The sequence below is a fragment of the Megalobrama amblycephala genome, linkage group LG7, assembly GCF_018812025.1.
Source record: "Megalobrama amblycephala isolate DHTTF-2021 linkage group LG7, ASM1881202v1, whole genome shotgun sequence".
Lineage (NCBI taxonomy): Eukaryota > Metazoa > Chordata > Actinopteri > Cypriniformes > Xenocyprididae > Megalobrama > Megalobrama amblycephala.
In genome coordinates this window covers 9251212-9268252 of record NC_063050.1, presented here as the reverse complement: position 1 = coordinate 9268252, position 17041 = coordinate 9251212, and the positions used below count along the sequence as shown (strand labels likewise).

Genomic DNA, 17041 nt, shown 5'->3' with positions numbered 1-17041 from the left:
ATAAATAAAGACATAATAGTATTAATGAAATAAAATACATGCTTCACTTGCAATCCAGAATAACTTGATGAAAGAATCTCATGAGACTTTCAGCTTCAGAAAATAATACATTTATTTCACTATCCATATTCATAATCAAATGTAAAACTGCCACATTAATGATAATTAATTACAATAAAAAAGACCAAATAATCAAGTCATGAAGATGAATCTGATCTTTCTGAACTAGAATGAACAGACAAAATAAGCTTGATTATTACTCATGTTCAGTAAATCAATGAAAATGATGAGAAGGATGAAGATGATTTGCCATTATATTATATTATATATTTTACAGTAGTTCATGAACAACGGCTGTAAAATACAGTTGTAATTGTGTCTCTGTCCTCTGGATCACAGTGAGGTTCAGTGTCTTTGATCTACAGTCACAGGAAACAAGAGTTAGTCAGTGTAATGGAGGACACTGTAGACGAGCCGAACCCAAGTGCAGCTAATTAAAGATTATCCAGGACAAACAAAACAAGACAAGATGATAAATTAAACTAGACTTGATAATCTTAACATGACCATAAACATGAAAATAAACTGAATTTGACTTTGTGACAAGACTAGATGCACGAGACTCTCTTACAGGGAACAAAACTCAACAAGAGAACAATGAAACATGAGGGCTATAGATACAGAGAGACTAATGACTAACAATGAACACCTGTTCATCATCAAACCATGGACCAATGAGAACATGACACATACACAAAGGAACCAATCAGAACACATGAACAGAGGAAGCACATGACAGAATCACATGAGGAGCAAGAGAAACACATGACAGGAAACATGACTGTGACTAAACTTCAAAATAAAAGACCTGACAACAAGAACAAGAAGCAGACATGACAGTTAACAGAGAAAATAAATCTGTTTACAGTTTTAACACATGAATATAATAATTCACACACAATCTGAGATTCAATGTCTGAAGATCACTGCCATCACAGTCTCTGTTTCAGTGTCATTACAGTGTGGAGAAAGAAACTGTTGGTCCAATTACTGCTGTAAACCTCGAGTTCAATAAATAACCATAATCATCAGTTTCTGATCACTCACCTGTTCATAAAACACTGGATTAAACTCTACAATGGAGGACGACCGCAGACCTGTGAAATAGATCAATGTTAGTCTTTCTTAGATAGTTCATCAGTTATTTTATAGTTCATAAATGTAAGATCTTTTAATTCATATACTCACACGTCATCCCAAACCTGACTCTTCAGTCTTTTCCGATAAAAGGACATAATAACAGATAATAAACACTTATATTAGAGATCTTGAGCTCTTACCCGTCAGTAGAAACACACAAACTGTCAGCGGAAACTTCATTTCTTCATCAGTTCAGTTCAGAAAATCAGTCTGAAACTCTCAGCAGTTCCTCAAACTACTTTCTGAAACTCAAATAACAATAATACTGCGCTCATCTATCAGTGGAGAATAAAATGTTTATTTCTCGTCTCACGAGTCAAACTCTACTCTCTACTGACTGTGTGTCTGTGTTTCTATGTGGTGTTCAGTGAGAAAACGCCTCTCAGTTTTGACCAGGAAATTAGCTGTGAATTCATGAACCACAACCTGTTTCCTGTCCTCTCTGTTTCTATCTGCCTTGAATATGTTTGAATGATTTATGATGTCCTTTTGCTCTTTTTCTACTACTAAATTACATTTTGTACATTTCAACAGGATAAGTACAAGCATAATTAACCACTTATGGAAAAATGTTAATAGAATATACAGCTACTTTTGAATAGTCATCAATGGAGAAAAGACGCTTTATGACAACAGATGCAGTTATGACATTCACCAGCAGGGGTGAACAGATGAAACTAACCTGACAAACCTTGAACCTCTGAATTTAACATCTGACCAGGACATGCCATGTACAGATGTATAGCGTTAAATAATATATATATATATATATATATATATATAAATTGCATTACAAAATAATTGGTTTTGTGCCAGCCAATATCTAGTCATCACACTTGAGTTAAGTGTAATCCATTTATTTCCATCCAAGATTTTGACCAAAGAGAGAAAAGAAAAAGAAAATGGACAAAGCAACTTACCCCAATGCAGCTGAACACTGTTTGTGGCTAAGGCTATGTTCAGACTGTCACTCCAAATCCAATTTTTGTGCATTTGCATTTGAAATCCGATCAGATTTAACACGTCTGAATGGCCAAAAATAACATGAAATGTGATTTTTACAAATCTGTTTCGAGCTAAAATCATATGTTGTCGCATGTCTGGAAATCCATTTTGACTGCTCTGACTGGATTTCTGATGGTTTATGTGACTTTCTCACACCAAGTAAAATGTAAACGTCACATTGTAATAGGAAACATTCTGAAAAGGTTGTGCTGATGCAAAGTGCTGGACGAGCAGAATAATGGAGACATGTTTTGAAACCGGCTGAGATGACATCGCGGAATAAATAAGCTCATACCGGCCTCATACAGTTCTGCCACTGCAGATTCCAATCAGATACACAAATAATCGGATTTGGACTGACTGTGAATGTAGCCTAAATCCCTTACAGCAGGACCCTACAGGTGTTATCTAGGTGCAGTGATGAGAATGCAACACTAGGGGTAGACACTCAGCTCAACAAAATGACAAAAATTGAAAATTCGCCCTCTAAATAAACAAATATTCTACTCTAATTCCAATAGACAACTCAAAGAAAATTAAGGATTAGGAGAAGAAGAGAGAAGGAAGAGTATGAGAAAGAGATGAAGTGACCTGTTGAGGAGATCTGATGGTCTGTGATTCTGCTGGACGGATTCATTTCTGATTCACTCCTGACTGAAAATGAGCTGATCGTTGAACCTTCAGTGATCTTGTTAGCTGGTTAAAAACAAACAACAACAACAACAACAACAATCAACATGAATTTGGTTGTTATAACACTTATACAGCACACTGACCCGAAAACTGCATTTATAAATTAAACAATACAGATACTTTTATATAATAATACTACAGATAAATTTTTATGTCACATGAATCACTTACTAGACTTTAATAGTTAACAATATAATATTTAAATAAATGTCATTGAGTTTTATTTGTGGTATTTAGTGTAAATTGGTCTGCTGTCACCCTAATCGAGATTCTAATTTTATGTGCAATAAATTATATTGAAAATAATATAAATAGATTAAGCAGTGGATTTTTATGTTTGTCATGAAGCAGATGTACTTTTTTAAGTGTTACTTGAACAATAATTACCAAACTAGTAGTTTCCCCAACACTGATGCAGATAGTTTTGAAGTTAGTCTGAAATCAAGATTCTGTTTTATCGTAAAGTGATCACAACTCACCTGTAAAGATGAAGAAACAAAAGACTCTGAATGGTTTTAACTGCTTTTGTTGGTGTGCAAAGTATAAAACCGCGTATTTTTACCAACTCTGTGTTCAGGATTTTTTTGGGTGGGGCTAAAATGGTGGCTCAATGACGTACTAGAGCCACCGAACATGGCCCCACCCCTAACACTATAATAACTACAGTATTAGCATGGCTAGCCCGCTCAATCTCAAGTTACTGTCATTACCGTTACTTACTAGTTATGCCTCATACAAGTGCATATTATCTGGTTGCGATGATGTACAAAACCTCCTTATTTAAGTGTCCTGAAACGATGAGAAGAGGTGGATTCATTTTGTGAAGAGCCATCTTGATGGAGTGATAATTTTACACCGGATAGCTTTACAAACTTTCACCAGAGACAGCTGGGATTCACGATAGTCTGCTGTTATTGCTGAATGGGGTCGAACCGACTATCTCCCGCGACCTTCATCCTCCCGTCCCGCCAACAACCGATGATATGTTGCCTTGTGTGCTTACGTTATAAATAGTAGTTCACAGTAACTCTTCTAAATTTTGCAACCCTCTAACCTGATTCTTTTGTTTATATGCATTATGTTTGACTCATTAGAAGTTAGTTGAGAGAGATGCATATTTCTTGTGAGTGGGCGTGGCTAATTCTGCGCTAACAGTGGACACGCCCCCAGCGGTTACTTCCTGGTTGTCGTTAAACCAGCTTGGGCGTTTCCGGGGAACTGTTAGCTGTTCATTCTGTTCTCACTGTACATCAACACAAAATAGGTTGACTTATTGATGTTGTGTGTGTGTGTGTGAGCATGCGAGCGCAAGCTCAAATCAGAATAGCCTACCCTTTGACATGCTGGATAGAAAATAGGCCTATGTGAAATAAGTTTTTTTTTTGTGGCGACTACTTTTTTACAGTGTGTTCAGGGGACAGGCAGCTAGCGGATAGTGAGGAGATGTTTGCTGTATGTGACAAAAAATGTTTTGGCCTAAAAACGCGTGACATCGCTTAGAGCACCTTTAATGAAGTGATCAAAATCATGTCTGACACACTCCATGTCTCCAGATGCGCATCTTATGATGTTTTCTGTTCTACTCATGCTGTTCACTTGTCTTTATCAAATAGATGAAATTAAAAAATAACATTATAATAGGCATATTTAAACATAAATATTAAATTAAATATGTTTTTCTTTAATGGCTACCAACACATATAGTACAAGTAGTGCAGAGAAATGTCATGTCGTGATCAAGAGCGGATCATGAGTCGAGGATCAAGCATGATTTATTTTTTAACCTGATAACTGTAGCTCTTGGGCGATCCGCTGTAAAATATCATCTCGGACGACCCTGTCACTGCTTGACACATCATACAGCGCTCGCCCAAATTTCAGCGAGTTTATCCTCCTTTTCAATGGACCAAATTCGCCATGGCGCTGTCATCTTCATCTTTCTTCTTCTTCTGTGGTTTTTCTTAGCTCCTGATTGGTCAACTTCAGATAGATCGAAAAAATGGCTCGTTCAACCACACGCATGTCACGAATTCAAACCGATAGCTCCCGAACTTTTTTGACATGTTTAAAAATGATCGAGAGGTCGGGCTCGTGAGGTGTGCACTCTGCTCGGCTCCTAATTACTCGCACATGATACGAGCCGCGACCATACGAGCATCTCCACACGACTGGAAAAAATCACCTGCGAGCTCGTACGACAGCAAAAATCGCACCGTGTACGCCCGCCTTTAGTTACACCTTTGACTAAATATTAAACATTATAAAATCAGTTTAAAATTTAAAAATAAATTATAACTTTTCTCATGAATGAATGACACAGAAAGTGAGCACCGCTCTCCCTTTAGATCAACGCGCAAGATCAATGATTTCAGCACACTTGTGAAAACTTATTTAAACTTTATTCAATGAATCTAAATAAAGTGCACAATAAATATTTAATTGTTGACGCTATTTTTCACACGAAAGTATAAAACTTTGCTTAGTGGGGTGTGTGTGTGTGTGTGTGTTTATAGAGTTACTCTTCCCCAATGCACATGTATGAACAAACACAGTGTCAGAAAACAGCTCCCTCTTCAGGACAGTGGAGGTAAAGTCTGCCATCCTCAAGGTTACGCCATCTATCCATCATTTTTTTTTTTTTTTTTGCCTGATTCTTTTATATAAGGGAATGCAATAACATGTTACTGCCCTATCCATCCATCCATCCATCCATCCATCCATCCATCCACAAATTCATCCATTCCTGCATCCATTCGTCCCTTCATCCATCCAGGGATGATCCTGATTATTTTATATAAGGGAAGGCAGTTACATATTCCTGCCACAAAGTCATGTAATATATTACTGAACATGCATGCTAACATACACAGTTTACAGGAAACTGATAAACGCCATCTAATCATTACAGGGAGTTTCCCTTCACACTGAAAGTTTCATTTTTATTATTATTATTATTATTATTATTATTTTTTTTTTTTTATTGAAAGCTCTGTATGTCGTGAATTTTATACAATACAATTTTTAATCCTCTTGAGAGAGTGTTTTTATCTTTTTCTATTCTTTGCAAGTGTTTTCATTTGCATGGGGCAGGTCACTAAACTAGACTTTAAAAAGAGGAAGGAAAAAATTGCAAAAACAGCAGAAGAAAGTTCTCAGCTCGCATTTGCGGTTCACTCTCCTGGAGTCTGTTTGCTGTCTGAAACTACAACACGGTAAGAGTTACACTTGTTCAGTGATGAATACTGAATAAATAATGAATCTCCATTCACAGAAGAAACTTGAAGTGAGAAATATACATAGTGTTTATAACATAGACTGCAGTTATAATAGTTTTTATGAAACTAAAGATGACGTGTTTTTGTGTAAATGATTTAGTTTCCTGCAGTGATGTCACAGAGACCGGCTCCTTCTCTTCTTCTGCTGTTTCTGCTCATGATTCCAGGTGAGTCTCTCCTGTAAATGCAATGGGACTTATAATATCTCAACATTAGACAGGTTTTGACTAATCAGTTAGCCCTGCTAGTATCACAGTAATCACTGGTAAAACATCTACTATAATGTAGTAAAATGTAAAATTTATTTGTTGCTTCTAAACAAAATTGTATTATTCAGTTTTTTTTTGCTGACATAATGTTCAACTAACTGATGAAACTTCTAACATGGTTTTCATAGTTAGTGTTCATTGGTCTCCTTCCTGTATTTCATCACCTTCTATCTGTAGATTTTACAGATATCATAAGATAAGTGTAGTTCTTCATTTATACAAACATGAGTTTTGTGAAGAAAAACAAGTTTTAATGAACGTTTATGGTCACAGGTGAGCATATTTTTAACTGTTTTTGCCAGCAGCCACATCGCCCTGTAGCTCTAGACTGGTTGCCCACTGAAGCTAAGCAGGGTTGAGCTGGTCAGTACCTGGATGGGAGACCTCCTTGGAAAACTAGGTTGCTGCTGGAGGTGTTAGTGAGGCCAGCAGGGAGCGCTCACCCTGTGGTCTGTGTAGGTCCTAATGCCCCAGTATAGTGATGGGGACACTGTACTGTCAAAAAGCACCGTCCTTCAGATGAGACATTAAACTGAGGTTGTGCCTCTCTGTGGTCATTAAAAATCCCAGTATGTCCTTCGAAAAGAGTAGGGGTGTAACCCCGACATCCTGGCCAAATTTGCCCATTGGTCTCATCATAGACTCCTAATCATCCCCATGCACTGATTTGCTTCATCACTCTGTCTCCTCTCCACCAATAAGCTGGTGTGTGGAGGGCGTTCTGGTGCAATATGGCTGCCGTTGCATCATCCAGGTGGTGCTGCACATTCCCCCTTACATATGTAAAGCGCTTTGACTACCCAGAAAAGCGCTATATAAATGTAACAAATTATTATTATTATTATTATTTCTTGTGAATTCTGTGTTTCAGGGGTTTCTAGTGCTGGTTGGGGTGTGAGTTACAGTCCTTCACACATCTGTGCACTAAAGGACTCATCAGTGATAATGAGCTGCACTTATACATACCCTACTGGATATAAGATCAGGAGATTGTTCTGGACCAAAGGTGATGTAAAAGAGGATGGAGAGTTTCAAGATCTGTCTGAGGACCCTGAATACAGTCAGAGGCTTCAGTATCTGGGAGATAAACAGCAGAACTGCACCATCAGACTGAGTCATGTGACACTGAAGGATTCACACATGTACTATTTCAGATTCATCACTGATATAACAGAAGGAAGATGGATTGGTAAACCAGGAGTGACTCTTACTGTCACAGGTGACTTTCATGAGGTTTCTCTCTTCTTCTGTGCATTATGTTGAATAATAATCAGTGTATGACAGCAGCACTAGATATAATGTGTGTGTTGTGTTCAGATCTTCAGGTGGAGTCTCCTGAGAGAGTGACAGAGGGAGATTCAGTCCGTCTGACATGTAAAAGCAGCTGCACTCTGACTGACAGAGCAACATTCATCTGGTACAGAAACTCACAGCCATTAACTGAGAGAAGAGACAGAAACAATGAACTCCTGCTGCAGTCAGTCAGAAGAGAGGATGCAGGCAGATATAGCTGTGCTGTACACGGACACAATCACATCTCTCCTGCTGTTCAGCTCAATGTCATGTGTGAGTATGAATTTAACGTTTTCTTTCTAAAGCCATTAGGGTTCAATCATCCCTCCTTTTTCTTTAAAAATTTAAGTAATTAGGGCTGATCTTTAAAACAACATCAAAATGCTCACTGTTTCAATAGTACAGCCACAAGACATGAACAATAAATGTGATTTTAGTGTGAAAATTGTTTTTTGTTATATTCAAGTTATATTAAATTTAACAGCTTCGTTGTCATGGCAATGCAACAGCAAACACTAACACCCTAAAACTGCTGTTAAAATAATGATTTAAACACCTTTAAAGCTCAAATAATGCACACTTTAACAAAAGAATGATCATACTGTAAATTATTTTATGGAATAATGAGCTTCACATTTATGCATTTAAATTAGTCCTTGTTTAATTCTATTGTAAGTACCTCACCTTTTTTTTTTCTCTTTTTTAAAGAAAAAAAAAAACATGCAATACATTTTTGTGTGTGGTAATCAGTATTATGCAACAAGCGACTTTTTGAATGTCATTTTGAAAAATATGTTTCAAAATACACTCAGTGCTGGGAAACAACTGATTACATGTAATCTGGATTACGTAATCAGATTCCAAAAAATAAGTATATATATATATATATATATATATATATATATATATATATATATATACAGTACAGTCCAAAAGTTTGGAACCACTAAGATTTTTAATGTTTTTAAAAGAAGTTTCGTCTGCTCACCAAGGCTACATTTATTCAATTAAAAATACAGTAAAAAACAGTAATATTATGAAATATTATTACAATTTAAAATAACTGTGTACTATTTAAATATATTTGACAAAGTAATTTATTCCTGTTATCAAAGCTGAATTTTCAGCATCGTTACTCCAGTCTTCAGTGTCACATGATCCTTCAGAAATCATTCTAATATGCTGATCTGCTGCTCAAGAAACATTTATGATTATTTTCAATGTTGAAAACAGTTGTGTACTTTTTTTTTCAGGATTCCTTGATGAATAGAAAGTTCAAAAGAACAGCATTTATCTGAAATACAAAGCTTCTGTAGCATTATACACTACCGTTCAAAAGTTTGGGGTCAGTAAGAATTTTTATTTTTATTTTTTTGAAAAGAAATTAAAGAAATGAATACTTTTATTCAGCAAGGATGCATTAAATCAATCAAAAGTGGCAGTAAAGACATTTATAATGTTACAAAAGATTAGATTTCAGATAAACACTGTTCTTTTGAACTTTCTATTCATCAAATAATCCTGAAAAAAAATATTGTACACAAATATTTTGTACAATTGTACACATTAAATGTTTCTTGAGCAGCAAATCAGCATATTAGAGTGATTTCTGAAGGGTCATGTGACACTGAAGACTGGAGTAATGATGCTGAAAATTCAGCTTTGCATCACAGGAATAAATTACTTTGTGAAATATATTCAAATAGAAAACAGTTATTTTAAATTGTAATAATATTTCACAATATTACTGTTTTTTACTGTATTTTTAATTAAATAAATGTAGCCTTGGTGAGCAGACGAAACTTCTTTTAAAAACATTAAAAATCTTAGTGGTTCCAAACTTTTGGACTGTACTATATATATATATATATATATATATATATATATATATAAGCTCTTCCAGGTTTGTGGAATCAGCCACATGTGCCTGAAATCACTGAAAACTGAGACTCACACAGCGTTTGATCACTGGATTTACAGAAATCATTTCATTTGATTATCACTCAGTGAGTCATTTAACCATGTATTACTGTCTTTAGAAGGTTTTTGTCTTTCAAACACATTAAAGTGTACAAATTCACACCATTTAATGATTCACCAACTTTTTTGTCAGCTGAACCTCTTTGACCAAATACATTCACTTGAAGTACCCCTGAGATTTTAAGTTAATATGTAAGGTGAAAAATAAAATTAACTCAATAATAATAATAATAATAATAATAATAATAAGTTAGTTCATGCTTTCCTAATGTCGATTAATTGTCACATGACATGCAGGTAAAAAAATAAATATTTAAAAAAATAAATTAGTAAGTGTTGAATCATTTTTAAAAATTTTATTTTATTTTTAATTCATTAATTTATTTATTGATTGATTTATTGATTTATTTATTTTGTGATTTTCATTAAACTCACAAACCCCCACCTCAGTCTGGGAAAACTTGACATCATGTAATATTTCATACACTTCATGTTGTTAACAAAGAATGGAATATATTTTCTTTATTTTGTATTTTTATATCAATATGGTATTATTGATATGACAATGATATAATAATTATTGATACTAGGATCAAGATTATCCTATTCAAATCAATGTGATTAACAAGTTAGGTCAAAAGTAATCTAAAAGTAATCAAAAAATAGTCAGATTGCATTACATTAATGTGTAATGTAATGGATTACTGTTAGGATTGTGTTTAGTTTGTTTAGCCTGGATTCATAAAGGTTCAAAAATGTCAAGACTAGGTCTTAGCTCCTAAATTATTTCAAGCTGGAGCGGTCTCTTAACCTTGTAAGACTTGATTTTCCTGCTAGACAAAAACAGAAATCAAGCATCCTGCAATAAAGCAATACAACTCATCTGGAGAAGAAGAAATAGCAAAGGACAATGCCCCCTGGGACCTGGGCCTGTATGTATAAAACTTCTCAGAAATGCTCTAAAGGATAGTCTTAAGTTTTGACTTAAGTGTCAAAAAATTCTTAGTAAAGAGTAGGAGTTTTCTAAGAGTAGGAGACTTTTATAAGGAAGCTAAAAGCAACTTTTAGTAAAGTGTAAGACGGATTCTTAAGTGCTCAAAATGGCCGCCCTTAATCTCTGAATCAGCCAATAGCGAGCCTGCAAGGGTGAAGTCACAGCAGCACAGCACCAATAATTCAATGTTATTATAAAAAACATCATTGAAAAAGACACTGAAATGTTTTAATATTTAAATTTATTTTTAAGAATTGCTTTGCATTGTGCAAAACTATCACAAATTAGTATTGATGGTGTGAATCTTTTTTCTATTGATATATGTCTCCTCATTTACAGTTAGAGCAATGATGTGTCATGAGTTCATCAACGGCTCCAACAACTCCACTATCAACATACAAGTGGCTTTCTTTTGCTGCATGGTTTGATGGTCAGTTGGAAAGTCATTGAACTGCCATAGAGTAGAGGCCAAATGTGATGTCCAGCCATATGAAAATTGACATCTTCAACCTTAATTCAAATATTTTTTAAAAATGTGTTAAAAGATGTAAGCATATTGTGTAGCTTTGCTTGGAGTCCATTGTTTCATGTGTGATAATGAAATAACATTTCAAATTATTTCAGATTATGTTTGGCCAGGCTGTCATACAAAGAAATTATGAACACATGCAAAAACAAGAGAGAACCAATATTATATATTAAAAACTGATTATGTTGTAGTCAATGTCATATTTTAAAACATTTACATAATATAAAAATAAAAATATTTTTTTCTCATATTTTGATGGTATAAGCAAAATTGTTTGCGATTAACCAGAAACTTTTGTTTGTATTGTTTACTGTTTGTTCATTTTTTTGTGCTTCCTTGTCATTCGTTCATCATCTGCGCTTTATTTTTCGTGAAGCATTTTGTTTTGCGTCAGCTGTGATGAACAGACATCCACTCTCGTATTGCTTGTGTAACAGTGGCCAGACAGTGAGAGTTTTGCAGGTAAATTACAGCAAACTGACGCCCGCTAGAGAATGAGGTGTTTAACGTCATTGTTAGTGCACTCGCCTCACATGCCAGCAGCGATCGGGCCGAAGTTTGAGACCGACTCAGTGCAGGGTGGTTAGTATTGGGGTGTGAGTTTTGGAGGCGGCGCAATGAAGAGAGGGGTGTGTTTGTTTGGGCTGATTTCAAATATCAACAGTGTTCAACAACGAATTTGAGAAATCGCATACAGCACCTTTAAATGTAGGCTATTAAAATGCATTAAACATATTAATTATTGTTTAAGTAGGCCTAATATTTATTAAATTTATTACATTAATTTAAAGTTATTATATTTCTTATTAGGTCAGTTACAAAAAGAATTGACATTCAAGTTTATATCATTTTATCAACTCCATGTCATCATATGACTCCAGAACATCTTATCTTCATTGGAAAGTGCGTGTCTCCTCTTCTTTGCTGCCATCTTGTTACTCTTAACTAGGTTAAGAGACCTCTCCAGCTTTAAATAATTTAGGAGCTAAGACCTAGTCCTGACACTTAGGAACCTTTATGAATCACACTTATTTTTAAGTCTAAGAATAAGAGTAAAATTACATCATTCTTAGAATTTTGACACACTTAAGACTAAAATTTTACTCTGAGCGGCTTTATACATACGGGCCCTGTTCCCTGTTCAGTTGATTATACTCCCTTAAGCATATATAAGCCTTCAGTTTTTTTGTCCAGTATTGTCTATGTTTAAATGTGGTTGTGTTCTCCTGAGTTTCTCTCTGGATTTAAGAATAAAATATGGGTTTATGTTTGTTTATCTGAATCCCCTGTGTTGAGCTTACTACAATGCCTGACATTACTTTACTAATTTAATTTGCTTGAATGTGAAGCAATGCCAGACTCAGACCATGTGTGTAAAATGCATGAGATTATACATGAGAGTCTAGCTGGTCGCATTTCTATATTAAATATTCATATTTTGTCTCTGACCATTTAATGTATGTTACTACATGTACATATTTTTCACATTCTTATCTTGCATTTAGAATCTTGATATTATATATTTCTCCTCTAGATCCTCCAAAGAGCGTCTCAGTGTCCATCAGTCCATCTGGTAAAATAGTGTCAGGAGATTCAGTGACTCTGATCTGCAGCAGTGATTCAAACCCTCCTGCAGAAATCAGCTGGTTTAAAGGAGGAACGTTTGTAGGATCTGGAAGAATCTACAGCATCTCAAAGATCAGCTCTGATGACAGTGGAGAATACAAGTGCAGATCCAGATATAAACATGAAGAGAAAGACTCTGATGCTGTGACTTTAAAGGGTACATAACACGCACAGTTTTGGCCAATCTCATGTTAATCTTGAGTACCTATAGAGTAGTATATCATTCTTCATATCTCTGAAAAAGTCTTTAGTTTTATCAGATTTATAAAAGATATGCTGTACCGAGTCTTTCCGAAAACAGCCGAGCTCCTGGAGGCGTGCCGTGGGCGAAGCTAAAGAGTGACGAGCACGCGCAGCTTTTGCGTAGCGATCGTCTGCAAGCTATGGATGGTCAGCTAAATAAATGTATTAAACACACACAATGCATCATTGCATTATCCCTAACTTTTGATTAATTTTACGTTTGTGTTGTTTACATTATATGCACTTGCATATGCACAGACATTTGATGCAATTTTACTCACCACCTGCGGTTCCGACTCAATCCAGGATCATTATCGCTGGGACCACTCCATCTTTCAGTTTCAAATGATCTGTAAATCAAATAAGCGCTGATCCTAAGGGCTCGAGCAGGAAAAAGACAAGATATTCTCCATTAACTTTAACCAATAAAAAAGTGATTACAATTTTCAGAGACAACTTTATCCTTAATTTAATAGTTAATTTAAGGCGGTTTCTATGATTATTTTAATGAGCTACTTTTACATTCTTGCTGTGGGTTGTTTTTTGTTTGTTTTTTGTCTGCGGGTTGACCCACCCACCCCAGAACGCGATTGGGCTAGTTTTGGCTGTGATTGGGCAGGTTTTATAAAACAATTGGGCTGATTTTGTTACGCAAACCTGGCAACTCTGCCTTAGCTGTCGGCTCTGGACGGTTTCAGTGGACGCTTCTACTGTCAGGCTCACAATAAATATGGATCAGTGAAATCAGTAGATTTTTTAGTGATTGCTGAAGATTTTATTGTATAAAGAGTTCAAGAGAGTTGTGTGGCTTAGAGAGTTAATCTTACTTCAGATTATTCCTCTTTCAGTGCATCTTGGTTGGCATGTTTGGTTGGGGATCACAGTGGCATGTTTAGGATTCATCATCATCATCATCATCATCATCATTCTGTTTATAATGTAAGTTTGATCAAAAAATATTCTCAATTATAGTGAGTGTATGAATGTCTCATGTGATGTGATTAGTAATTAGTCTTTAAAATGCATCTTACAAGATTAATGTCTGTTATATCAGTAGAAAACGAAGAGATGCTAAAGCTGAAGACCTCACAGTGAAACAGGTAAATCATCCAGACACACTGTAAAAAAATATCTTTAAAATGTATGGTATAAAAATAAAAAAATAAAAACTTTACCATAAAAAAAAAAAAAAATTAAAAAAAATTAAAAAAATACAATAGAAACATTTTAGGTTTTACGGTACAGCAGTTGTCTATTTTACAGTTTAAATTTAAAGGTAATTTAAAGGTTTGTGTTGTGATAATTACAGTATATAACTGTTTATTTTACAGTATGTAAAATGTTAAATTTATGGTAAAAAAACCCGGCAGCTGTGCTTGCCAGAAATATATGGTTGCAAACATTTTAGGTTTTACAGATTTAACATAAATTTACAGTAAAAAACAAAACAAAACAAAATAAAAACAAAAAACATATTTCATTTACTGATATAATGTTAATTTACCAACCTATTGAAGTACTATATCTGTTTTACACAGTGGTGATGAGAGTCACATGATGAACACAAGCTGCTTTTCCACAAGTTGAGAAGATTAATACTAATATATAAAAGGAGCACAGTGTCATTCACACAAACATTAAACCCCATCATGGTAACACATGAAATTAAAAAAAAAAAATAATAATAATAAAATGCAATAAACATTAATTTAACAACATTAGATGTAATATAAAGCCCTAAATGTACATATTTCAACAAAAATACATCAAATGTGATGTGTCACACAGTGAATTGTGGGAATGTCAATTTACGGTTTTCACTGACTTATTTTTCACTTCCAAAAACTGTAAATTTAACGATATTTTACTGTAAAATTCTACAGTTAGATCTAATTCAGTTATTTACCCTGTATATAGTACGGAAACTGTAAACCAATTAATTGTTTTTCACCACAGCATTTTGACAGTCTTTTACCGTTAAAATAATGATAAATTTTTACAGTGCTCAACATGTGAATAATATCTTTACACGGGGCCATTCATACAAAATGTGAGAGACAAGACAGTGCAACGAAAGGTGAAAAAAAAGTCTAGAGATGCATTTTAAAACTTTACCGTCTTTATTGAGCACAGTTTATTTAACGCAGTGTCAGATGAGCGCAACGGTCAAACACGTCCATCTAGTGTGTGTTTACATAGAAAAGCAATGGAAAAGTAGCACACTGAAATGGAAAATGTTCTGTGTGAACAGTCCCTAAATGTGAATAATAAATAATAATTAATTTTCTTCCGTTGCAGGACAATCTGTACTCTAACGTAACAGGGAGAGACGTTCATGTTTCTGAATCAGCTGATTGTGATGACGCTCAGTACGCCACTGTTACTTCCAGCAAACCCAGAAGAGACAGAAACGCTCCTGATCGCAGAGATACTGAGGAGATCCAGTACGCAACTGTACAACATCACAAAAACAAACAGACCAAGAGATCAGAGGAGAACGAAAGCCAGTACGGCAATATCAGGATTCACCAGCCTGAATCTGCTGTGAGGTGAGAAGAACCAGCTTAAAGAGACATTTGTCATCCACATGTTACTTTTATGATTATGATGAAAGGATGATTTATAGTTCTTTAAATCTGGACACATTTCTTAATAACTTTGTGTCCCATTGAGGTTTCAGAAATGTGATATTCAAGGTCAATTTAATTTAATTTTATGTTTTTTAGGCGATCAAATGTGCAGACCTTGGAATACGCTTCTGTGATCTACAGCCATGTCAGATGAGTAATAGAGACCATCATGAAGACAAAGGCCAAAACAATTAAACCAATGTAGCATGCAATGTAACATATTTATTATTCATTAGTCATTAAAGGGGACCTATTATGCCCCATTTTACAAGATGTAAAATAAGCCTCTGATGTCCCCAGAGTGTGTATGTGAAGTTTGAACTCAAAATACCCCACATATAATGTTTTATATGATGTTAAAATTGCCATATATATGATGTAAAAAAAAAATTGGTGGGTGAGCAAAAAACGCACCATTTGTGTGTGCCCCTTTAAATGCAAATGAGCTGCTGCTCCCGGCCTCCTTTCAAGAACAGTGTGGAGCTTCAAGAGCTCATGCTAACATGACAGCGTTTCCATCAGAGTCAAGCAGTCGTAGGCGGTTTGTACATTATCTGTGAACGGCTTGTTCTGAGACGCTGCTTATGATTTATGGGGATTAAAAAAAAGAGTGGGTGTTTTTTTTTTTTTGTTTTTTTATAATTATAGGGTGGTGGTGAAAACACACATTTATGTTCAAACACCATGTAAAAGTGAATTTTGTGTAAGAGGTCCCCTTTAAATCAGGTAAATAGATGGCAGGAATAAAGTGTCTGTAATCTTTTCTACATTACAAGAGCAGAATACCAATGAAAGAGCCAAGGACCCACAACATGATGTTTGGTGAGACTAAAAAACATTTTGTGATGTCACTGGCTGGTAATTTGTTTCTTAAAGTTGATTTGAAATTTTGACTTCAAATGTTTTCTGAGCAAATAAAAAGACCATATCCGTTTTACCAAATTCAAGTTTGAGAGTGCTTATTTCTAGGTCATTGTAGACCTAAACTCAGAATAACCTACCATATGTGATAGCTGGGTTAATGTTAATATTTGGTCTATTCTGACAAAATATGGAGATGTGCAACAGTGGATAAAATAAATTTGATGTACACCTCACTCTATTAAAGTCCCAAGTCCCAGCTTCTGTGTACGTGTGTTCAGACGAGGTCAATCATGATGGTTTAATCAGTTTGACTACAACAGAGGTAGGCAAGTTCGGTCCTAGAGAGTCGCTGTCTTGCAGAGTTTAGCTCCAACCTTAATCAAACACACCTGAACAAGCTAATCAAGCTCTTCGGGACTACTAAGGCCATAGGCAGGTGA

The 17041-nt window shown here is 35.1% G+C and overlaps 1 protein-coding gene and 2 long non-coding RNA genes across 11 annotated transcripts in view; 1 reads left to right on the top strand and 2 right to left on the bottom strand.

Moving 5' to 3' along the window:
• LOC125271221 (B-cell receptor CD22-like) overlaps positions 1–17041 on the top strand; it is a 136821-nt gene that overhangs the window by 87701 nt on the left and 32079 nt on the right. The window contains exons 1-9 of one of the 9 annotated variants that reach the window (XM_048195246.1): positions 5967–6110; positions 6274–6340; positions 7314–7661; positions 7760–8008; positions 12773–13021; positions 13956–14046; positions 14162–14207; positions 15406–15656; positions 15834–16001. The exons of 5 other annotated variants lie outside the window; for them this stretch is intronic. In XM_048195246.1, coding sequence (XP_048051203.1) covers positions 6286–6340; positions 7314–7661; positions 7760–8008; positions 12773–13021; positions 13956–14046; positions 14162–14207; positions 15406–15656; positions 15834–15891 — 1347 coding nt within the window. In that variant the 5' untranslated portion in view covers positions 5967–6110; positions 6274–6285 and the 3' untranslated portion in view covers positions 15892–16001. Of the gene's footprint in view, positions 1–5966; positions 6111–6273; positions 6341–7313; positions 7662–7759; positions 8009–12772; positions 13022–13955; positions 14047–14161; positions 14208–15405; positions 15657–15833; positions 16652–17041 lie in introns of those variants that run through there. 3 more of the 9 variants (XM_048195244.1, XM_048195243.1, XM_048195247.1) reach the window with 3 other exon arrangements.
• LOC125271325 lies at positions 95–1843 on the bottom strand. The gene is made up of 3 exons (XR_007185564.1): positions 1341–1843; positions 1108–1157; positions 95–419 (listed from the first exon to the last, which is right to left on the bottom strand). It is a non-coding gene; the product is annotated as an uncharacterized LOC125271325 (long non-coding RNA).
• On the bottom strand, positions 13015–14277 carry LOC125271339. The gene is made up of 3 exons (XR_007185577.1): positions 14139–14277; positions 13389–14035; positions 13015–13259 (listed from the first exon to the last, which is right to left on the bottom strand). It is a non-coding gene; the product is annotated as an uncharacterized LOC125271339 (long non-coding RNA).